General features: G+C 45.6%; 1 protein-coding gene across 2 annotated transcripts in view; it reads right to left on the bottom strand.

The window, feature by feature from the left end:
- Positions 1–3,050: 3,050 nt before the first annotated feature.
- Positions 3,051–24,942, bottom strand: part of INTS4 (integrator complex subunit 4) — a 49,444-nt gene continuing 27,552 nt past the window's right edge. For both annotated transcript variants that reach the window (XM_061629001.1, XM_061629002.1), the window contains exons 15-23: positions 22,901–23,058; positions 18,358–18,451; positions 15,597–15,677; positions 15,056–15,186; positions 13,528–13,587; positions 11,149–11,308; positions 10,030–10,173; positions 7,644–7,764; positions 3,051–5,744 (exon numbers count right to left, since the gene is read on the bottom strand). In XM_061629001.1, coding sequence (XP_061484985.1) covers positions 5,551–5,744; positions 7,644–7,764; positions 10,030–10,173; positions 11,149–11,308; positions 13,528–13,587; positions 15,056–15,186; positions 15,597–15,677; positions 18,358–18,451; positions 22,901–23,058 — 1,143 coding nt within the window. In that variant the 3' untranslated portion in view covers positions 3,051–5,550. The remainder of the gene's footprint in view (positions 5,745–7,643; positions 7,765–10,029; positions 10,174–11,148; positions 11,309–13,527; positions 13,588–15,055; positions 15,187–15,596; positions 15,678–18,357; positions 18,452–22,900; positions 23,059–24,942) is intronic.

Here is a 24,942-nt window from a genome sequence, read left to right as displayed (position 1 = left end):
AAAAACCGATCAATCTGGCAAATCTCTTTTAAACAGCAACAATTTAAGTCAAGTAAAAGAAAAATATAGAAAGAAGGGTGCTTGCCTGTTAGTGCGTTCTCTCTTAGAAGATAAGATGAACGTTCGCTTTAACAGATAGAGCTTGCTGTTGAAAATCCGTCCCACCTTCGTCGGCTGGACCTCGTCCCATAAATTAATGAGATCTGGTCGTCCCAACAAAAATAGGCTTTGAGGTTAATCTCTTCGTTTCTCCCTACCCGGGAGAAGTTTAATCAGTCAAAAAAAAAAGAAAAAACTGACTGATATATCTGAATAAGCTTCTTTTGAGGCAGGAGCCCGTCTCAAAAGCAGGCACAGGCTAAGTCACCCTTCCCGGAAGTCCCCAACCTACAGCCTTAAGAACGTAAGAGTCCTGCTGGATCCAGGCCTCAATATAAAACTGTAACACAGAGAGAAATCAGCAAATATTAAAAACAAGAACATAACTAAATGATGTGTCTGGACGGAAATAGAAATGGACTGCCTTCAAGTCGATCCCAACATCTGGCTACCCTATGAATAGGATGTTCATGGTAAGCAGTATTCAGAGAGAGTTTACCATTGCCTCCCTTTGAGGCTAGTCCTCCCCAGCTGGCCAGGCCTGCTCAGCTTGCCACAGCTGCACAAGCCAGCCCCTTCCTTGTCTGCAACTGCCAGCTGGGGGGCAACTGGGCTCCTTGGGACTATGCAGCTTGCCCACGGCTGCACAGGTGGCTGGGCACTTAACCCCTGAGCCACTCCCTGTGGGGGTAATCTTTAGCTGGCCCTTGACACCCAGGAGACACGAGCGGGGATTTGAACTCACAGACTCTGGACTCCCAGCCAGGCTCTCCTCCCCACTGTGCTATACCTGAAATAAAACATTCTTACCAGGGGTCTAAAATAAGAAGAGCCCTTTTGCATCAGGCCAAAAGCTCATCTAATCCAGCATCCTGTTCTCACCGTGGCCAACTGGATATTGACAGGAAGCCTGCGAGCAGGACCTGAGTGCAACTACAACTCTCCCCACTTGTGATTCCTAGCAACTGTCCTTCAGAGGCGTACTGCCTCCAACAGAAGAGGCAGGACATAGACACTGTGGCTAGCAGCCATTGATAGCCTTATCCTCCATGAATTTGCCTAACCCTCTTTGAAAACCATCCAAGTTGGTGGTGGCCATCATTGGCGCTTGTGGGAATAAAGTCCATTATTTAATCCAGTCCCACTTTCACGTGACAGTCAGTGAGCCCCACTAGAGTGCAAGTCATAACACCCAATGAAAGACCACAAAAGAGGACCCATTGCTTCTCCCGCTCCTTTTATCAGTTGCAGCACGAAAACAAAGGCTACCATTGCATTAGGCCACACAGAGCAACACCAGCAAGAGGGTTTCTGGGCTCAGAGCCAGGAATGTCCGTCCCAGCCAAGCTAACATGCCTTGGTGTACACACTGCTTATCTCTGTGTGGCAGAATGTGTAGGAGGAGCTGGAAGGAAGCAGAAACAGGAGGGGAGAGGAATTCAGGATCTGCATGGCATTACTTCTCTCTCCTTCAGGCAACTCCAGATGAGAGCTCCTGCTCTGGCCGCCGGGTTATCCCAGAAATGCCCAGCAGCCGGTCCCTTCTGTTGCACGTTTGTTTAAAGGGAAGGCCCATAAGCTCAGTGGCAGTGCATCTGCTTGGCATGCAGAAGGCCCCAGGTTCAATTCCTGGCATCGCCCGAGTGGACTGGGAATCTCCCCTGCCAGAGACCTTGGAGAGCCGCTACTAGTCAGTGTAAACAGTACTGAGCTGGGCAGACTAATGGTCTGACTCAGTACTAGGCAGATTACCATGTTCCTAATCAAGCAAAACGTCAGAAAACCCGACGGAAGACAGATGAGTTACAATCGTTTTTTGTTTGGAGCAATGAGATTAGGAGGAGGAGGGTCGTGGTTCAGCGACGAGAGCATCTGCTTTGCGTGCAGCTAGTCCCAAGTCCAGCGTCTTCAGGTCGGGCTGGAAATGTGCCCTGCCCAAAACCCCAGAGCGCTGCTGCAAGTTAGCATAGACTAGGGATGGGGAACCCATGGCCCTCCAAATGTAGTCGCGTTGCAATTCCAATCGTCCCTGATCATTGGTCATGCTGTCAGAGGCTGATGGGAGCTGGGATTCCAGCTGCATCTGCAGGGGCAGAGGTCCCTCATCATGGTTGCAGCCAGCAGCAAGCGAGATGGATCAGCGGATCCGGCTCAGTATAAAAGCAGCTTCCTACATTCCTATGAGTGTTCTAAGTTCTGGTTACTAGGTACCCCGAGCAGTCACATTCCAACACTGTTCTGGCCTCAACACACGTTGAGCCGGGCAGATAAAACTCGCGTCCAATCCACACTTTATATAACTCAGATCTTCTGTTTTATTTGTAAGTAATCTTGCACAGCTGCTAACAGACTCGGCAAGAAAACACTGCGCAAAGATGATAAACAGAGCATTGAGTTGAACGAAGGAGATGGAATTGTAGAAAGATAATGCACAGACAAGCCCTCCAAGCTGTGGAGAACCAGGCCTGAGGGAGGAAGAACCACCCCAAAACACAGAACTAAGGACTCCTTCCAAGAGCAGCCAATCAAGGCATAATAACAGACAATCGGACCTAATCAATTGCTAACAGATTTACTAAAGAGAATTTTACCTACAAGCCTGCAGGCAGTATATTAATAAGAACTTAAGAACATAAGAAGAGCCTGCTGGATCAGGCCAGTGGCCCATCGAGTCCAGTATCCTGTTCTCACAGTGGCCAACCAGGTGCCTGGAGGAAGCCCGCAAGCAGGACCCGAGTGCAAGAACACTCTCCCCTCCTGAGGCTTCCAGCAACTGGTTTTCAGAAGCATGCTGCCTCTGACTAGGGTGGCAGAGCACAGCCATTAAACAACAGAAAAATGCCCAGTTGCGGAAGAATGCCCCCCACCTATAAAACCACACACTCTTCTCATGCAGGCATTCACACATTAAACAAGACAAAAACCAGCACACAGAGATGATATTTTCCCCCTTTTATTGCAGAAAATGTAAAATTTAAAGCACATTTTCATGTTGTTTAAAACGGTGTAAACAAATGAAAACCTACGACTATTTCTTTCAGCTCCAAATATGTTAGCTTGTTTTTCTACAGAACAGCAGCAGTAATTTAAAAAATGCCAGTATATGGCCACTGCCTTGATCAACTTCACAGTTTTCTGTTTTCTAAGAGGGCTGCTGTGAATTTTCAAAGCTCATGTGGGATGCCAAGACTCTTGAGATCTGGGGTCCTACCCTTTCTCATGTACTAGGGCAGCCAAAACATCTTGCAGACAAGTTCGCAGGTGGCTCATAACGTAACCACTCTCAACATGCCTTTGCTCAAAGAAACCCCAGAAGGTAGGCTGGAACCATTATTGCAACCCACAGACACTGCAGAGTGTAAACACAACTCCTGGACATTGGAGGCTGTGGGACTATGGAGAAGCAGCGAGAGAGAAACAAAACTCCAAGGAAAGACATTCTCAACTACTTGTATTTCAAGGCTTTAAAATCCAGGTGAGGAACCTGTGACACCCCCCCCGAGGTTGTTGGATTCCATCTCCCACCAGCCCCAGCCAGAGATGATGGGAGTTGCAAGTCCCAACAACATCTGGAGGGCCACTGATTTCCCACCCCTGCTTCCAATCAGGGTCTGCAGAAGTTGTGACCCGCTAAGCTATTAAGCTCAGCCCTCCAGGCAGGTGATGTGGCCTCCCAGGTTCCTGATATCCACAACCCACCTGCCCTACAGCTGTAGACAGACAAGAGGCTTATCAAGCCCCTGGCAGGCTGCCTTTGGCTTAGTAAGGTGTATGTTGCAAGGCTTGCTTTAAATCCAGGATGAGCAACCTTGCACTCTCCAGATGCTGTTGGGACTCCCAACTCCCATCAGCCCAGGCAGCATGGCCAAAGAGGTCAGGGATGATGGGAGTTGTAGTCCAGCAACAGCTGAAGGGCACAGGTTGCCTCCCCCTGCTTTAAGTACTCTTTTTATACTTTCAAGCCCCAGGGAGAGAGATAATAGGGCAAGCGAGCACCTCTTCAATGAAAGGGCGATCAGCTAGCGAAGCAAACCTTGACCATGAGCCGCACAGGACTGGAAGGTCACAGAATGTTCAGCTTCAAGTACGATCACATTTGCTCCACGTGTTTTAAGAATAAATACTTTTGTCTAAATTGCCCTTTAACAGGCATCTCCCTATAAAGCAACGGAACAGCAGGCAAGTTTTAAGTTAATGGTAGGAGTGGGAGTCTGCTCTAAGGGAGGAGGGAATGAGGTTAATATTTCCATTTGTGCCTTTAGATGTTGGGGCCAACACATGTGGCCAGGGCTTCCAGCCTGTGACACAACTATTTAAAGTTCTAGTCCATTCCATACCTGAAGAGTTGGGTGCAGATTTTTTTAAAAAAATGCATTTATGAAATAACCAAAGTTAAACAGCCAACCAAATGGGTGTGGCTTGCAGCAGGCTCCACCTACTTTGGGAGGCATGATGATGTGTTCAAAGGGGAGGGCCTTGAAAAAATGGATGGATGCCAGAGCCAGAGGAGAGCCTATGGGCCACACTTGACATTGACAGAGGAAGGAACCCAAAACAATCAACAAAGGATCTCACAGCAGAAACATCATCCCATCCCAATTTAATATATTTATCAGGAATGGGGCACTGCTAACCCTCCAGATGTTGCTGTACTACAACTCCCATCACCCCTGACCACTGGACATGCCATTTGGAGTTATGGGAGCCGGAGTCCAAAACTATCTGGAGGCCCACAGCTTCCCCATCCGATAAACAGCCCCTTTTTTCCTTTATCAAAATGTTAAACAAAATGCAACACCGTGCTTCTTAAGCATGGGGCTAAAACTGCCTTTCCTGACTGCCTGGGGCTGATGAGTTGTAGTCTGGAGGGCACCAGGTCAGAGGAAGGCTGGATCAGAACACTTTCCTGTTCCCACCTTTCCTGCGTACACAGCTAGCTCTAGTTAAAGGCTCTGGGGTTATTCTCAATGGAGGAAGCCAGAAGCACTTGGTTGTTGCCGAGTCCCTGACGACAACATCCCACCAGCTAGCAAGTCAACGGCCAGGTGTCTTCCTCCAACTGCAGGCCAACCTGTGGCCTTTGTGCATTGTAGAAAGAGCAGGGGGGGGCAATGCCCTTAGCACGGTTGAGGATCCTTCCTGAGAAGCCCTTGGCAGTGCTAGGGCACCCCAAGAAAGCCTTCTGTGCATCAGGAGCAGGTCTGACAACGAGGAAGGCAGAGTGGGATGGGAAGGCAGCTTGTTGGTCGATTCAATCCAGGGGTGCCTCCATTTCTGCAAGTCACCAATAAACATCTCCAAAGAGAAAATGGCTCAATTTTCAGGGGGACATTTTTGTTACACCGTGGCCCCAATTTGATCTCCTGCATGCATGGTTGTCCCCAACCAAGCTTAAAAGCGTCTCACAGGAATCCCATCAATAATAATAAAAAGGTCTGTCAACGACAGGCTTCACCGCCTGGCAGGCTTGGGCATGATATAAACTTTGACTGGTTTGCTGAACGGGATGGTTCCTTCAATGCCATTCTCGGCCTGTGGGAGAAGATCCAGGCTGTCCCCCCAGGTGGAGCGGGAGAGCCTCGTGGACACTTTGTTTCTATCCGAACTGTACGCCAGCAGCAGCCGCACTTCAATTTGACAAGGTTCTGGAGGGTGGAAAAAAAGGAACAACGTGTAAAAACATTAAAAGAGCCCTGCTAGATTAAACCAAAGGCCCATCTAGTTCAGGATCCTGTTCTCACACGTAGCCAACCAGATCCCATAGGGAATCCACAAGGAGGACATGAGCATAATAGCACTCCTTCCACTTGTGAATCCCAGTGACCGGTATGCAGAGGCATAATATGTCCGATACTGGAGGTAGAATATAGCCATCGTGGCTAATAACCATTGATAGCCTTAACTTCCAATAAAGCCATCCAAGTTGGTGGCCATCACTGCCTCCCGGGGGAGTGAATTCCATCATTTAACTATCTGCTGCGTAAAGAAGTCCTCCATTTTGTCTGTCCCGGATCTCCCCACATTCAGCTTCATTGGATGATACCAAGTTCTAGTAACAACACAAGAACATCAGAAGAGCCTGCTGTTCAGGCTAATGGCCCATCAAGTCCAGCATCCTGTTCTCACAGTGGGCAACCAGTTGCACCAGTGGCCAACCAGTATTATGAAAGAGCATTAGATTATGGCAGCCTTTTAATGTTTTGGGGGAACTAATAAGTGTTAATTTGCTTTCTTTTAATATTATTATAAGCCACTTTGGATTATATTTAAGAAGAACAGGAGACATTTTCTTGAAACAAATAAATGTTTAACACTTTCAAAATCAAAGCCAACAGTGTCTTGTGGGACATTAAAACACTTCTTATTAATGTAAGAAAAGGTACCAAAAATCCAGTTGACTTGGCAACTTAAAAACTGGACCCAGTGCCTGGCTCTGAGGTTTCCGAAGACAGCAGGAAGCAGAATGTCAGGTCTTTACAGACCTCTTTAGGATTTCACTTATTGTGCACCAGGAAAAAAGAAAGTCCATCCCTCTTGCGTCTCTAAGCCATTAAGGTTTCATGGGTGCTTGCTACAACAGACTGATATGGTTACTCTTTGAAAATCTGTCACTTTAAAAAGAGTCCTCCAAGACCACACTGATTTTGGTGGCCGCAGCCAAAAAAAAAAAGAGGTGGGTGGGTGGAATAAAGTAGATATGATCCTGGGATGGACGGAAACATGTAAGCCTCTCTGCCCAGCCTATCAGGGATGCAACTCTCTGATAATTAATTACCAGGGAGGGGGCAATGACCCTCAGTTGATTTGCACAGGTCAGTTGAGGGGGGGGCTGTATGGGATGGCCTGAGCCCAGCAGCACTCTTCCCTCCTGCAGTTTCCAGCAAATGGTATTCAGAAGCATGCTGCCTCCGACAGTGAAGGCAGCCCTCAGGCCAAAAAAAGGTTAGCCACCCCGCCTTAAAATAAGGACTGTCTGTCAAAATGATGCACAAATCTTTTAGTGGATCAAGCAGTACAGCGGGGGTGGGGGAACCTGTGGCCCTCCAGATGTTTTGGTACTCCAACTCCCATCATCTCTGACCACTGGGCATGCTGGCTGCTGGGGCTGTTTGGGAATTGGACTCCAACGACATCTGGAGGACTGCAGGTTCCCCAGACGTGAAGGAAGGAGATAGCCCTATGGGATCATCAACCCACAAACCTTTCATTCACACCATTTAAATGATCCTAGTTCTGCAGTGTTGCTGTTTTGTTTTTAACAAGCGTTGCCTGTTCTAATTTGAACAGAAAGTGCACATACAACGTGAAGCAAGCTGAAATCTTTCTCCAGCACTGAATATATGTCATTTTCTAGGAGACTGGCAATTAACATGATCAAACATCTATTTTGTGCCTTTTCTGGCTTCTTGCTACAATGGTTGCCCTCTTATTTTTTTCATCAGCAGAGAGAAGCCACTGAATCTGGAGTTCCTCGAGCAAATCCTACAGTGTATAGGCTTTCCTGAGCAGAACAAAAGACCCACTGAAGCCAACGTCTTCCTTACCTGTCCAAGCAGTGTGCGAGAGGTAAACCTGAGTGATTAATCGGTGCCTTCCTGGACCAGGATTTCGGAAGTCTGCTGGTTTAGGATGGATCAGCTGTGCCTGCCCATCAGGATATAGTACCTAAAAGGGAAGGGGGGGAGGTGTCACTGTTGGGGCACTGGCAGCCAGGGACACAGGGGCCCTAAGTACACATTACTCACGAGTTGGACATAATCATGCACAGACTGCAGTTGGGTCCAGAATGAAGGGCTCCTTCATGCAAGAATGCGTGAACTTCTCCATGGTCGTGTGGGGCCTGTGCTTTGGGTATTCTTTGCACAACAGAGTTGTTGAAGGGAAAAGACCCCCCACCTCTAGAGATGGGCAAATCTGTTAGTTTTTCTCATTTTCCCAATCTTAAGTTCAATTCTTCACATCAGTTTACCGATTTTTTTTTTTTAAAGGCCTCATCAAAACTCATTAACATTCTAGTATAACCAGTGCCTTCCTGTACCAGGATTTCAGAAGTCTGCAGGTTTAGCATAAATACACACATTTTTGTGTGCAATTTTTCAAAATATACACATGTTTGCAGAGCAATCTTCCCTATTATATCACATTTTTGTAGTTTATTTTCAAAAACATATCTTTGTTATGGACACTTTAACCCAGTACATGCATTTTTGCGCACTTTACTCAGGTTGGAGAACTGCATTGCAACATTTGGAGAGGTGCGAATTCCAAAGATTTATTTATTTATTTAATTTGTATCCCGCCCTTCCTCCCAGCAGGAGCCCAGGGCGGCAAACAAAGCACTAAAACACTTTAAAACATCATAAAAACAGATCTTAAAATACATTAAAACAAAACAGCATTAGAAACATTTTAAAAAAAACCTTTTAAAAGGGTTAAAAACATTATTAAAAAACATATTAAACAATTCTGACACAGACACAGACTGGGATAGGCCTCAACTTAAAAGGCTTGTTGAAAGAGGAAAGTCTTCAAAAGGCGCCAGAAAGATAGCAGAGCCTGTCTAATATTCCAAGTGAGGGAATTCCACAGGGTAGGTGCCGCCACACTAAAGGTCCATTTCCTATGTTGTGCAGAACGAACCTCCCAATAAGATAGTATCTGCAGGAGGCCCTCACCTGCAGAGCACAGTGATCGACTGGGCATATAAGGGGTAAGACGGTCTTTCAGGTGTCCTGGTCCCGAGCTGTATAGGGCTTTGTACGTCAAAACTAGAACCTTGAACTTGGCCTGGTAGCAATGGGCAGCCAGTGCAATTCTTTCAGCAGCGGGGTGACATGTTGGCGATACCCTGCTCCAGTAAGCAGTCTCGCCACCGCATTTTGCACCAGCTGCAGCTTCCAGACCAACCTCAAGGGCAGCCCCACATAGAGTGCATTACAGTAATCCAGCCTGGAGGTTACCAGTGCATTTTGGTTCTCGTATTGTTTCGGGAAAAGCGAATTAGATAGGTTTCCCCTTATATGCAAGCTGAATCAAATTTCTCCCCCATCCCTATCCACATCAGGGATGGGGCTATAAGCATGGCCCTGCTCCAGTCTCTACATCGTTGTAGTACATATAGGGCTAAACAGCCTTCCTGATGTTTTGGACTACAATTCCCATCATCCCTGACCAATGGGCCTGCTTGCTGGGGCTGATGGGAGCAGGAGTCCAAAACATTCTGGAGGGCAACATGTTGGGGAAGGCTGGGCTAGGATGATGGGAGGCATGAGTCCCTGTAGAATGGGATTGGGGCAGGGAGGGAGGTGAAAATGTTGGCCTGGCTGCGGGCATAGGCAGGCAAGGAGACTAGGAAATAGGCAATAAAGCTGTGAGTGCAGGGGCTTAACAAGGCCCTATATTTAGAGACAAGACCAGGCTGTTCCCTTTGGTACAGAGGGAAGTCTGACCCGGAAATGTTTGATACACACCCAGGCCAGGGGGAACCAAACGCCTTCTGGGTGGGTGGAACTATGCAAGAACCTGGGAAATCTAGGCAAATCAGTCAATTTCAGTTTTGAAATTGATTCACCAGCAGGAAAACATAAATCAGAAGCTGTTACTCTGTTTGGAATCCTAGTCATTCCCAACAGAGACTTATGCAGGAAACAAAATGCTATTTACACTGACCAGAACTGTGTGAGTGGCTGACCACTGCTGGAGACACAATGCTGGAGGAAACAGACCCTTGGTTTGGCCCAGCCTTCGCCAACCTGGTGCCCTCCAGCTGTTTTGGAAACTGACAGGTTCATTCGCCCCTATACACACAAAATGTGAGAGAATCCAAATCCATGCTGGCTGGGGCTGATGGGAGTTGTAGTGCCAAACAACTGGAAAAGCACCAGGATGGCAACCTATTGAGGTAGTCCTTAATGTTCTTATCCCTATTACCTGAACTTTAACCGTGCCCTGAGGATCCTGCACATGTTCCAGAGTGGCATCAACATCCAGCGCAACAACCAATCCTGATGTGAAACGCAACGGGTTGTCCGATTCTCCTGATGGCTCAATAATGGTGGCAGTCGCTCTGTGGATCTGCAGGAGAGAGGCAAATCGTCATTTGTGAGACATCAACGGTGAACACACAAGCTTCCTGAAATTCCTGTTTCTTTTTTTGGACTTGAAAAATGTATTCGGTCTTTGCCAATTTATGGAGGCAGTGACAAGAGGAGCTGTGGTGGGCATGAGGGACTCATATCCAGGTTGGTCAGAAAAACACAGCTCAGTGAAGGCTAGGCATGCTCTGTGGCCATGGAATGCAGAGTGTTTGGGGTAGAGATCTGAAGGCCTGGGGAAAAAATGGGAAAATTTTTTTCTGAAAAAATGTGGAGAAAAACAGGGGAGGAAGAATTTTTTCCTAATTTTTCTGGTTTCCCCCCAGGCCTACACATCTCTAGTTGGGGGGGGGGAGAGAGAGAGAATGGAAAACCAAGGAGAGGAACGGATCTCTTCTCGATCATCCCAGAGTGCAAGACACAGAATAGTGGGGTTAAGTTGTAGGAAGCCAGATTTCGACTGGACATCAGGAAACACTTCATAACTGTTAGAGCCATATGACAATGGAACCAATTACCTAGAGAGGTAGCGGGCTCTCCGACACTGGAGGCCTTGAAGAGGCAGCTGGACAGCCATCTGTCGGGAATGCTTTGATTTGGATTCCTGCATTGAGCAGGGGGTTGGACTTGATGGCCTTGTAGGCCCCTTCCAACTCTACTATTCTATGATTCTATGAAATGGAGTATCTTGAAAGAAGGCATGGGTGGCTGATGTACTGAATAGGAACACTCTGTACTGCCACACTTTGTTGCAGGTTTCACTTTCTGCTGTTGCAGCCAAATTAGGCAAACTATAGCTATTGCAAATAAGAAAGTGCATGGGCTCAAGGCACAGCCCCCATAGGTCGAACCCTCCTGGTTCAGCTGCAATATCTGAGACCAGCTTGGAATCAGAGGGCACGTCTAAAAGATTTCAACCCAAGAATGCCCGCCTGCCTGCCAGCCAGATAGTCACCTTCTCTGGGAGAGGGAGGCAAAGGAAGCTACTCTGCCGCAGCGTTGTCTGCAGGATCTTAGCTACTTCAGAAGGCTTGGAGGTGACCAGTCTGGGCATCAGGTCCAAGAGTTTGTCCACAAAGCTGTCTTGCATATGGGGGAGCTCGGAAATGAAACACCTGTGAAATAGCAAGAGGGGGGAAAATAAGATGACCAAGTGGGATGAAGCCCTTAGGTGGGCTTGTGGGTAGGCTCAAGAGTGAAACTGCCTCGTTGTTGTTGTGTGCCTTCAAGTCGATTACGACTTAGGGTGACCCTATGAATCAGTGACCTCCAAAAGCATCTGTTATGAACCACCCTGTTCAGATCTTGTAAGTTCAGGTCTGTGGCTTCCTTGATGGAGTCAATCCATCTCTTGTTTGGCCTTCCTCTTTTTCTACTCCCTTCTGTTTTTACCAGCATTATTGTCTGTTCTAGAAGATCATGTCTTCTCATGATGTGTCCAAAGTATGACTTCAGGCTTGTCAAATCAACTTTGGGCTTGTTGGGATTTTTGTTGCCGTTCTTTTACTAGAACCTCACGATCTACCAACCAGAGCTAGGTGAAACAGGCATGCAGTTAGAATTAGAGGTCTTAAAAGAGGAATAGACAAATTCATGAAGGAGAAGGCTATCAATAGCTGCTAGCCACAATGGCTATGTTCTGTAGCCACTCTCTGGGGCAGTATGCCTCTGATTACCAGTTGCTGGGAATCTCAAGTGGGGAGAATGCTCTTGTACTCAGGTCCTGCATGCAGGCATCTCATAGACATCTGGTTGGCCACTGTGAGAACAGGATGCTGGACTAGATGGGCCACTGGCCTGATCCAGCAGGCTCTTCTTATGTTAAATAAGAGAGTGGCTCCTGAGCACATTCTGAACCTAGGAATTTGTTTTCAGTACTGAAACAGACAAGAGCTAATTTATTTCACATACAAATCTGCTCCTGAGTAATTCAGGCATCTGAAATGAAGAAAATTAAGTGAATAAAGTCGATTTGTTGTTTTTATTGTTAAACAATTGGGTGTCAGAAACCCCTTGCCTTCCGTTTAAACCTTTAGTGATTTGTCTTTTGGTCATGGCTCGTTTAACCATTTCTCGAGGTTGGAAAGATGCTTCAAATGATACAATCCATCTGTGGTACAAAATCATCACTACTTTGGAAAAGCTGACTTATGAACTCAAACTCGCCACGGGTGATGCCGCACCTGAAGACTGCCTTTTTGTGGCCTTTTATAACTTATATGGATAGACATAATGTCCCGCTTCCTCCCTGCAAAATATGACTTTTATTTGAAAAAATTATTGATCTATATTTGGTTGATACGTTTGTATCTTTTCCCACACTGCAATTTTTTAAACTTAATCTCTTGATGGTGTTTCTCCCAATTACAGTAGGGCCTCACTCATACAGTGGGTTACGTTCTGGACCCCCGCTGTAAAGTGAAAACCGCTGTAAAGCGGAACGCATTGACTAACATTGACCAAAACGGCGCCCGACGGCCAAAAGATGCCATTAAAGCGGAACAAGCGCCGTAGGAGCGGGGCCTTTCTGCAATTGACAACCGCTGCATTAGTGGAATGCTGTAAAGCGAAGCGCTGTAAAGTGGGGCCCTACTGTATTGGTCGATGCATCTACATGGAGGATCAGTGGCAGTTGCGTTTTCTGGGCTTTTAATATTTGGTTTGGACTCTGCACCAAGATTCTTTTTACCCCTGTTGTACTTATGATTAAACTCTAATACTTTTTTTAAAAGAACCCCCTTGCCAATCTACTGAAAATCACCCAGAGATCTCTAGTAGATCCAGATTTACCTTTGGCTCACAGACGATCCCCAGACTCATATTTTGGGGAGACCTCAGCCTCACGTGCAAGCAAATCCCACACTAATACTGTCCGCCTGGACCTTTCAAACTAAAACCTTGAAAAGAACCTATGGTGGAAAAGGACAGGAGTTTTGATCTTGCTTGCTGTGAAGATACAGGCTCATATTTTGGAGTGACCTCAGGCTCACATGCATGAAAATCCCACACTAATACTGTCCGCCTGGGCCTTTCAAACTAAAACGTTGAAAAGAGTATACGGTGGAAAAGGACAGCCTTTGATCTTGCTTGCTGTGAAGCAACAGGAAGAAACACCCAAGCTTGTTTGGATGAAGACTGCAGCTGCCAATGAGGCCCTGAGTAAGGACATTTATTTTTACAGAGGAGCAGTCAGTCATTGTGAGCCTCCACCTACAGTCTGAGGCGGCCTAACCTAGACACAGGTTTGTGGCCTCATCTGCTGTTGGTGAGAATTCAGCAAGAAATGCACACACATCCTTGGAGTCCAAGGAAACCCTCAAACAAGAAAACATACCTTTGAAAAGAATCCACCTCTTGTAAAAACTTCTCACACATTCCAAAGAGAGGTTCCACTCTGGAAATGAAGGCATAATGCCCATTTTAATGTTTTGTTTTGCATTACAGTTACTTTCCATTACAGAACGCAGACATTCCACAGCAGAACTCATGCATATGGGAAGCTGGTTAGCAGAATGGCCGAGCGTGAGTTGAATAAGTTGGCCACAAACCCACAGTGGTGCAGCTAGGGCTGGATCTCACAGCCAAAGTCCAGGGCCCCAAGACAGAGCAGTAGGTGACAACTAAGCCGCCCTGAGTTCCAGTTTTGGAAAAAGGGCGGGGTAAAAATAAAGATTCATTCATTCATTCAACAACGATAAGCGCAGCAGCAGACATGCCCTGCACCAGCATATGGGCTGGCATAGGCTGGCACTGGTCCTTCGTTCTTTCTAAGTTTTAAAACATTATATAGTCAGCAGGTGGCCAACCAGGCATGTGCAGAATTACAGGTGCTCATTTTATTATTGTTACTTTTAAAATACAGGGCGGTATTCAACAAATGTATCCCGCCAGTGCAAGGATCACCACTAGTGCAACGGGATTCCTACCACACACCCCTGAAAAAAAAATCTTTCCCCCTCCCCACACCCTCCCTAAATCTGCTCTGGAGGGTTGTGAGAAACCCTAGCGCCGAGGTAAGGGGCAGTTCCAGTGTGCAAGGATTTCTGCAGAAATCCTTGTGCTGATGGAACCACTTACTTGGCGCTACATCGAATATGACCCACATTATACTTTTCCAAAACCAAATGGTGTTTATTCTCAAGTAAATGTGTTTAGTGTCAGGGTAGCTGAAGCATGCACCATTTTATTCCTGCAGTCACGTTGGTACTATGGTTTCAGAGCTTAAAATGCAAAACTGCACATGCTCAGAGTATTTATTTCCTTTCTTTAAAAAAAATCAAGAGTTGGACAAATTGTTTTTTGTTTCTTTCTTTGTTGTTCCAACATATCAGGAATTTAAAAGCAGCCGGAAAGCTTGGAACGGAGAGTGCTGTTGCACTCAGATGGTGCTTGTGGGTTTCCCATATGGACCACTGGGTGGCTGCTGTGATAGCAAGATGCTGGCCTAGACAGGCCTTTGGCTTGATCCAGCAGGATCTTACAGTGGTGGTGATGAGAAGAAAAAAATGTAAATTGTATGCTTCATAAGTAATACGAACAGGCCTTCTAAAAGGGCCACCACCATCCCGCCTCCAGGCCATCAAGTCCAGGGTCTAAACTTACATAGCTGCACCACTGCAAAATCTTTTGGTGGCCTTTGGCAAACCACTGTCTCTCAGGCTCAGCTCCCCTTCCACAATATCCTGACCATAAATAAGCCTTGGGCTAGGATCTAATCCCAGCATCACAGGCATTCTATGCTAGCAGTTGCCCAGAACACCGAGCATTTTCTGTGCTAGCCATGGCTAGCTACACTAGTTGCGTCCAGCTGTTTAGTCTCACAGCCAAGTCCAGGCACTCTGAAGCCCAGAGATTGTCCTTACCCTCTCGATATCCGCACTGTTACTATCAGTTGCAACGCTTTTGCCTGCAGCCTCATGTGATGGATGATGACCACTTGCTTGTGCTCGACGCCGCTGTACATGAACTCCATCTTGTACGTTTCTTCCATAATCTAGACAAGGAAACAGCCCCTTTCTCAATTCTGGACAGTTTTACCATTGGGCTTCCAGGGGTGAGGGGAGAACCTTCAAAACTAGTTCAAAATGACGCAGCAATTCTAATACCAGTTCTTCGGTACCTTCAGGTTGTGGTAGGCGTTAAATGTCTGTTGGATATTTCATTGTAATGTTTTATTACTGCATTACTGCAGTTTTGATTGTTGTGAACCACTCTGAATGAAAAGTGATATAAAAGTTATTTTAATAAAAAAATATTTTGAAAAGCACTCCTTGCTACTTTCCTGTAATCTGAAAACAAATGGCACATAATTAAGGAAAGCAATCCCCCCCGCCAAAAATAGAAAAGCTCAGAGAGTTCTGCCTTGGTGAAATACATGTTTTTTTCCTCCCTGCTTTGTCTTACCTGCTTTGCTGCAGCTGATGCCAGCGCATTCTGCTTCAAGTACAGGGGAGCCGCTACGCTCCACAGCTTCTCCTGGAGAGCCTGAAAAAGACACCCAGATTTTGATGAAACGTATATTCAACAACAGCAAAAAGAAATTAAAGTATCTGCTAGGCTTTTTTGGCTGAGGGCCAACAGAGAAAAGACTACATTTTGGGGCTTCCTCTTCAAAAGGTAAAACAGGCCTGCTGGATTTGAGTCAAAAAGGTCCAGCAAAGTCTAGCAATCTCCTTCACCACAGATGCCAGCCAGATGCCTTCAGGATGCCCCCAAGCAAGGCACGAAGGCCAACAGCTCTCTCTTGTTGTTGGCCTTTCCAGTGACTGGTACTCTGTGGTACACTGTTTTTGAACATGGAGGCTCTACCAGGGCTAAGATTCATTTTCTATATAGGATTTCCTACCCACTCTTCACCATAAGGTCCCAGGATGGGTTCCAACAATATACTCATACAGGTTATAAAAACAAATGAGTTACAGTTATAAAAACAAGCAAAAAATCAAGATGATTCCAACCCCAAAATAACTGTATATAGATACAATAAAAAGAGCTGGGTCCCCCCAAAAATAGATTTCGGCTGGTAAGACGGCTGCGGCCATTTCTGGACCGGGATAGCCTGACCACTGTTGTCCATGCATTGGTAACCTCCAAGCTGGATTCCTGTAATGCGCTCTATGTGGGGTTGCCCTTGAGGTTAGTCAAACCTGCAGCTGGTGCAAAATGTGGCGGTGAGACTGCTCACTGGGGCAGGGTATCTCCAACATGTCACCCTGCTGTTGAAAGAATTGCTCTGGCTGCCCATTAGCTACAGGCCACGTTCAAGGCTCTTGGGTCCTGGATACCTCAAACATGGTCTTACCCCTTATACACCCAGTCGATCACTGCACTCTGCAGGTGAGGGCCTCCTGCAGATACTATCTTATCAGGAGGTCCATTCCACACAACATAGGAATTAAACCATGATTGTAGTGGCACCTACCCTTTGGAATTCCCTCCCCTTAAATATTAGACAGGCGCCATCTCTGTTGTCTTTTCGGCCCCTACTGAAGACCTTCCTCTTTCAACAAGCCTTTTAAGTAGAGACCTTATCCCAGTCTGCTTCTGTGTTGGAACTGCTTTCTAAGATGTTTTTAAAGCTTTTTTAAAAAGATGTTTTTAAAGATGTTTTGTTTAAATATATTTTAAACTCTTTTTAAGATGGTTTAGAGTGTTTTTAGTGTTTTTGTTTGCCACCCTTGGCTCCTACTGGGAAGTAGGGCGGAATATTAATTAATTGATTGATTCATCGATTAGCTGTCAAAGGCCAGAGTAAAGAGGTGTGTCTCCAGCATACAGCGGAAGCTATTCATTGAAGATGTTGCTCCACCCACTTCTGCTTCTGTCCCCACCCACCACTGAGATGTAGCCCCCCCAAAAAAGGTTGCCCAGAAAGAATGCAGCCCTCAATCTGAAAAAGGTTCCCCCCTCCTGATCTAGGGTATGGGAGCTTCCGCCTGCTGGTAGTTTTAAACCTTGACCACATTCACGCCATACATTTATTCCACTATTAGTGCAATTTGTGAAGGGCACTGAGAGTTGTTAGGAGACCCCCTATTCCCCTCACAGAGCTACAATTCCCAGAGTTCCCTGGGAAGAGGGATTGGTTGTTAAACCACTCTGGGAACTGTAGCTCTGTGAAGGGAACTGGGGCCTTCTAGCAGCTCTCAGCACCCTTCACAAACTACACTTCCCAGGATTCTCTGGGGGAAGCCAGGCCTGTTTAAAGCGCAATAATAGTGGAATAAATTTATGGTGTGAATGTGGCTCTTGGCTGTTGCTGCATTAAAACATTTTAAGGCTGACCTCATAATGCTTTGTTTTTAAAAGGTGGTTTAAAAGTTTACAAACTTGTAAATATATAAAAACAGAAGGGGGTAGAAAAAGAGGAAGGCCAAACAAGAGATGGACTGATTCCATAAAGGAAGCCACAGACCTGAACTTACAAGATCTGAACAGGGTGGTTTACAACAGATGCTCTTGGAGGTCACTGATTCATAGGATCACCGTAAGTCGTAATTGACTTGAAGGCACATAACAACAACAAATCACAGGACTCAGTATAGGCTTGCCATGTGACTTGGGTAAGCGTCTCATTTCCCACACAAGGCTCTCCTTAGATTCACTGAACTGACAGAACATTCCCTGACACCTAACAGGAATGGACTACTCCCTGACCTGGTGAAGCTGCACAGGTGCATCAGAGCCACTGGATTCTTAACAGCTTCTGCTTGATGGCACATAAAGGAGCAACAAGGCCACAACGACATATCCACCCACTTACCAACCGCTTCAGCCTCTCAACAGATCACATACCCACAATCTGCAGGGGGGGAAGGTGCTGAAGGAAGCAAGATTGTTTTCTGCAGAGCCAGCAGAGACTGCTGTAGCTGCAGAGAATGCTGAGTCAGCTCCTAGCTAATGCGCCAACCGAATCCCCATTCTGTTGACCTAATACATCTTCTATGAGCCCCAGCCTTTCTGGGCTGTCATGAGAAGGTACAAATTGGCAATTTCACACCAAGCAAAGGCAGGGGGGCTCCCCACTTTTGCGAAGGGGGGGAAATTCACATTCCGGTTTAACTGGCTTTGAACTGCTTGATTTTAAGGGGCAAGAAGATCAGTCCATAATGCGTTGGCAAGTGCAGGAACAAGCGCCTAGGTATTCATCCAGGGGAAGGCATACCTTGATAAGCAGCAGCTGGCATCGAAGGTAAGCTGCGGAGAAGTCAGCCATCCCAGCCAAGTCGGATTGGAGTTCTCCAAATCTCTGAAGGTCCCTTCAGTGAAAAAGGACAGAAGGGGAACCTGTTCAGTTTACTGAGAGAGAGTGGGGACTGGCAGCTCCAATGTCAGTGAGGCAGTAAATCCACTCCAGGTTTTAGCCCGAACCTTCAAGGAGCCATCCAAACTTATAGGTTTCAGCACCTTGGAGCTCCTTGAAGACTAAAACCCAGAGCGGATTCACTGCCCTACTGAAATCGGAGCCACTGGTCTCCACTGGTGAGAGATGGTCAATACAACGTGGTTTTGTCACTTAATTAATAGCCTTTGACATAGTTTGTTTAAACACTCCCTGGAAAGAACTGAAGAGAACAGAAAGTGAGTAGAGGATTCTTAGAGAAATCTGGAGACTCTGACTTGAATCTCTTTCACCAAGAATTTTATTCAGAGCTGAGAATTCAGAGGGGAGGAAAAATGCAAACACATCAAAGAAGCTTGAGGCCTTCAATAGCTGAACTCACTGCAGGATAAAACATACTGTGGGACAAGCCCAAATCCTCCTGGCTGGCTAGCAGAGGTTTCCCAAAAGTTAGAGCCATGTGTTGGGAAGTGTTTGCAGGTGGGCATGGAAATTACACATGATCTTCTAATATATATATATATATATATATATATATATATATATATATATATATATATATATATATATAATATGTATTTCACATATAGGAATTTTACATAGGAATTTTGTATTTGTCTTTTATGCTGATTGTCTCTTAAGCTTACTGCACTCTTTTTACCGTAGTATGGTTATACTGTTCTGCTTTTATTTTTATGTGTGTACAATACTTAGCCTCCTCTTTGGATGCACACCTTAACGTGGTGAGGGGGTTTGAGAGTGTTGAAGAAGCTGAGAGCAATGCCGTCAGGAGTCTAGACCAAGAGGCTAAACTCCTAGCAGGGGCACCCACAGCGGAATGGTCAAAGCTAAAACACCAGACTAAGATGCATCCAAACTCAGAGGAAGGCAATGGTAAACCACCTCTGAATATCTCTTACCACGAAAACCCTATGAACAGAGTATCCAAAATGCAACACGAGATAGTGCTGGAAGATGAGATCCCCAGGTCAGAAGGCACTCACCGAGCTACTGGGGAAGAACAAAGGATGAGTAGCACTGTGACTAATGACGCAGCTGGGTCAAAGCCGAAAGGAAGCCCAGAGGCTGATGTGCACAGACGTGAAAGGAGAGTCCAGAGTTGTACGATGCACACAACAGGAACATGGAATGTGAGAACCATGAACCAGGGAAAGTTAGAAATTGTCAAGCAAGAAATGGAATGCATCAACATTACAATACTTGGTGTGAGCGAACTAAAATGGACGGGAATGGGACTTTTCCAATCAGGCAACTACAAAATATTCTACGCAGGAAATGAGAAATTAAGAAGAAATGGGGTTGCTTTAATAGTGAGAAGTGATGTAGCAAAAGCAATTAGGAGCTACAACGCAAGGTCTGAGCGAGTGATATCAATGAGATTAAATGGGAAACCTATCAACATAACCATCATCCAAGTCTATGCTCCGACAGCAAATGCAGAAGAAGAGGAATTGGAGAGATTTTATGCAGAAGTACAAGAAGAAATTGATCACACACCAAAACAAGATGTGCTGATAATCATGGGGGATTGGAATGCAAAAGTAGGGAACAGAGAAGAATTAGGAATTGTGAGGAAATGGGGCCTAGGAGACAGAAACGAAGCAGGAGAAAGACTTATTGAATTCTGTGAAGCCAATAATTTGTTTCTGGCAAACACATTTTTTGAACAACCGAAAAGACAACTATACACGTGGACATCACCAAATGGTCAATATAGGAATCAAATTGATTATATAATTGGTAGCAGAAGATGGAGAAGTTCCATACTTTCTGCAAAAACAAGACCAGGAGCAGACTGCGGTACAGACCATGAACTGGTCGTATCGAAAATCAGAGAAAAACTAAAGAAGACCAACAAAGCAATCATAACGCCAAAATACAATTTAAATAACATCCCAGAACCATATAAAGATCAAATAAGGAACAGGTTTGAGGCTTTAAACTTAGATGACAGAGAACCAGAAGAACTATGGAATGAAGTCAGAGACGTTATCAGAGAAGAATGCAAAAAGACAATACCTCTAGTTAAAAAAAATGACCCCAATGGATGACTGAAGAAACTCTTCAAATGGTTCAAGAGAGAAGGAAAGCAAAAGCAAAAGGAGATAAAAACACAGACAGAACCCTAAATGCAACAATACAGTGACTAGTACGTAGGGGGACAAAGAGAACTATTACAATAGTTACTGTACAGAAATAGAAGAGGACAACAAAAAGGGTAGAACAAGAGCCCTGTTCCAAAAGATTAGAGAAATTAAAGGGCAATTTAAACCAAGAGTAGGGATCTTGAATAATCAACAGGGGAACACACAGACTGACCGAGATGAAATAAAAGGAAGATGGAAACAATACACTGAAGAACTCTTTAAAAGAGATGCCAGGATGACAGATTCATTCACGGAGGAACCATATAATGAAGAACCAGACATTGTAGAATGCGAGGTGAAAGCTGCTCTTAAACTACTTGGAAGAAACAAATCACCGGGAATAGATGGCATACCAATAGAGTTGCTACAAGCTACTGAGACTGAATCTGTCCAAATTTTGACAAAAATCTGTCAAGAAATATGGAAAACTAAACAATGGCCCACAGACTGGAAGCGTTGCATATACATCCCAATTCCAAAGAAAGGGGATCCCAGAGAATGCAGTTATTATCGAACTATTGCCTTAATATCCCATGCAAGTAAAGTAATGCTCAAGATTCTACAACAAAGGCTCTTGCCATATATGGAGCGAGAAATGCCAGACATCCAAGCTGGATTTAGAAAGGGAGGAGGCACCAGAGATCATATCGCAAACGTACGTTGGATAATGGAACGGACCAAGGAATTTCAGAAGAAAATCACCCTGTGCTTTGTAGATTACAGCAAAGCCTTTGACTGTGTAGATCATGAAAAACTATGGAATGCTTTAAAAGAAATGGGGGTGCCACAGCATCTGATTGTCCTGATGTGCAACCTATACTCTGCACAAGAGGCTACTGTAAGGACAGAATATGGAGAAACCGACTGGTTCCCCATCGGAAAGGGTGTGAGACAGGGGTGTATTTTATCACCCTATTTATTTAATCTATACGCAGAACATATCATACGGAAAGCAGGATTGGACCAAGAAGAAGGAGGTGTGAAAATTGGAGGGAGAGGTATCAATAATTTAAGATATGCAGACGATACCATACTACTAGCAGAAACCAGTAATGATTTGAAACGAATGCTGATGAAAGTTAAAGAGGAAAGCACAAAAGCAGGACTATCATTGAACGTCAAGAAGACTAGAGTAATGACAACAGAAGATTTATGCTACTTTACAGTTGACGATGAGGACATTGAACTTGTCAAGGATTATCAATACCTTGGCACAATCATTAACAAAAATGGAGACAATAGTCAAGAAATCAGAAGAAGGCTAGGACTGGGGAGGGCAGCTGTGAGAGAACTAGAAAAGGTCCTCAAATGTAAAGATGTATCGCTGAACACTAAAGTCAGGATCATTCAGACCATGGTATTTCCGATCTCTATTTATGGATGTGAAAGTTGGACAGTGAAAAAAGCTGGTAAGAGAAAAATCAACTCATTTGAAATGTGGCGTTGGAGGAGAGCTTTGTGCATACCATGGACTGCAAAAAAGACCAATAATTGGGTGTTAGAACAAATTAAACCAGAACTATCACTAGAAGCTAAAATGATGAAACTGAGGTTATCATACTTTGGACACATCATGACAAGACATGATTCATTAGAAAAGACCATAAAGCTGGGAAAAACAGAAGGGAGTAGAAAAAGAGGAAGGCCAAACAAGAGATGGATTGATTCCATTAAGGAAGCCACAGACCTGAGTTTACAAGATCTGAACAGGGTGGTTCATGACAGATGCTCTTGGAGGTCACTGATTCATAGGGTCGCCATAAGTCGTAGTCGACTTGGAGGCACATAACAACAACAACAACAACAACGCTTAGAGGATTTATGAGACCTCATAAAAAACAGTAATTGCATCAATACCACAACCCACAAGTGCTCTCTGTAGGAAAACAGACGCCTAGAGAACCCAGCACAGTTGAGGTCCTCCTCTCTAATGCTTTGCTCTGCTGCAGCAAAGTTAACATTTATTGAGATGCACAGAGGAAGAGCTTGCAACCAAGGCTTTGTGCTGGTACATCAGGAGCATTTGGATGGATACACAGATGCACAGTGCTCCTAACTATGCCCTGTCTAACAGGTGTGACTTTTTAAAGGACCTGTGGAACTGAAAAACTGTAAAGCACACACAGTATCACAGTGAATGCCCCATATTGCAAAAGGACTGACCCCACCCCACCCCCCTAGTTTTTGGTAACTCTTACCGAATTGTGAATTCAAGAAGCTCCTGAGTGCCCTGTGGGTCTAGGTGCTGAAGGTTGAAAACTCTTTCAAGGCTCTGCTGCAAAAATTCCTGGGAAGGATCTTCCTGGAGTGCAAGACTGGCAGAAACAGGTGAAGATGCCAGTTTTTTTCCAGGCAACTAAGCAAAGAGAGAGAAAAACGATTTGGGGTTAAGGAAAACAGATCACACTCCATCCAACTTTCTGCCTTGGAATGGTCTGTCTCCTCAGACAGGCCTCTGCTGGACAACTTCAGCACCCTGTACCTCAGTGACTAATCCCCAGGGAACCAAGACAAGACACCTCCAAGCCATGAGTTTATTTTTCTGAAAGCATGGCTGTAGATCAAAATGAAAGGTTCATGGTAATGATTGCCCACAACCAGTAGTGTAGTGGCAAATTCAGAAGTGCAGGGTCCCTTCATGATAGTCACACCACACCCTCTCACAGCCACACCCCCGTTTCCACTTTCCCTCATGTCCCTTGCTCTCCATGTTGTCTCCGAATCCAGACATCTCTAGGAGCCAGTCAGCTATGAAAGGGGAGGCAGTGTGTTAGCTACTGGGAAGAGTCTTCTCAGCGGCTGACTCACCTCCTTCCACCCTGATTGGCTCCAATTAGCAAGAAAGGACAAGGATTCTTCTTGGTGGCTAACATGCTCCCTTTTCATGTCGACTGGCTAATACACAGGGACCTGGAAGGGGACCCTGCTCCCAAAAAAGTAATGGGTCTGCAACCCCCTGCAACCCCGGACAACTACACTACTGCCCACAACAGAATTTGCCCCTTCAAATTCTACTGGCACCCAGTCACTGGCAGAAGAGTAATGTAATCAGCTGTGCCTCCCCAGGAGAGCAAAAGCCCTTTCTTAGTGCTGCTGTTCAGCAACCAGCATTCAGAGGGATACTGCCTTTGAACACAGATAGTCCCATATAACTATGATGACCTGTAGCTACCAAACAGATTTTATCCTCCATTAATGCGTCTAATCCCTTTTCAAGCCCAGCTGACCCAAGTGACAATCACCACATCTTGCCGCAGGGAATTCCATATGCTAATTAAGTGTTATAGCAGATGAATCAAAGGAGGTATCCAGAGCACAGCCTTGTCCCGATTTCTTGGATGAGTTTCAGTTGGTGCAGCTTGAGGACATTGACAAGGTGCTTGGATGGGTTTGTGCAACCACTTCTGTACTGGATCCCTGCCCTTCTTGGCTAATAAAAGCTAGCAGGGATGGAATAGTCGGCTGGGCCAGAGAAGTGATTAATGCCTCTTTGCGAGAGGGATATTTACCATATTTACAGATATTAAAATAACAGGGACATCACAACCACTCCTGAAGAAATCTTCCCTGGACCCGGAAAATCTTAATAACTATAGGCCAGTGGCAAATGTTCCATTCCTGGGCAAAGTCCTTGAATGAGTGGTGGCAGGCCAGCTCCAGACACTCTTGGAAGAGACAGATTATCTGGATCCATTTCAGTTGGGTTTCAGGCCTGGTTTGGCATGGAAACAGCATTGGTCGCCCTGTATGATGACCTTTGTCAGGAGAGAGACAGGAGGAGTGTGACTCTGTTGATTCTCCTTGATCTCTCAGCGGCTTTCGATACCATCGACCATGGTATCCTCTAGGAAGACTGGCTGAGTTGGGAGTGGGAGGGACTGCATGGCGGTGGTTCCACTCCTACTTGGCAGGTCGGCTCCAAAAGGTGGTGCTTGGGGAACATTGCTCGGCACCCTGGACTCTCCAGTATGGGGTTCCGCAGTGGTCAGTTCTGTCCCCCTTGCTGTTCAACATCTACATGAAACTGTTGGGTGCAGTCATCTGGGGTTTGGGAGTGCGTTGCCATCAGTATGCTGATGACACGCAGCTCTATTTCTCCTTTTCATCTTCTTCAGGTGAGGCTGTCAATGTGCTGAACCAATGCCTGGCTGCGACAATGGACTGGATGAGGGCTAATAAACTGAGATTCAATCCAAACAAGACTGAGCTGCTGTTAGTGGGTGGTTCTTCTGACCAGATG

The sequence above is a fragment of the Rhineura floridana genome, chromosome 5 (genome assembly GCF_030035675.1).
Source record: "Rhineura floridana isolate rRhiFlo1 chromosome 5, rRhiFlo1.hap2, whole genome shotgun sequence".
NCBI lineage: Eukaryota > Metazoa > Chordata > Lepidosauria > Squamata > Rhineuridae > Rhineura > Rhineura floridana.
This window is presented reverse-complemented; position numbering and strand designations above follow the sequence as displayed.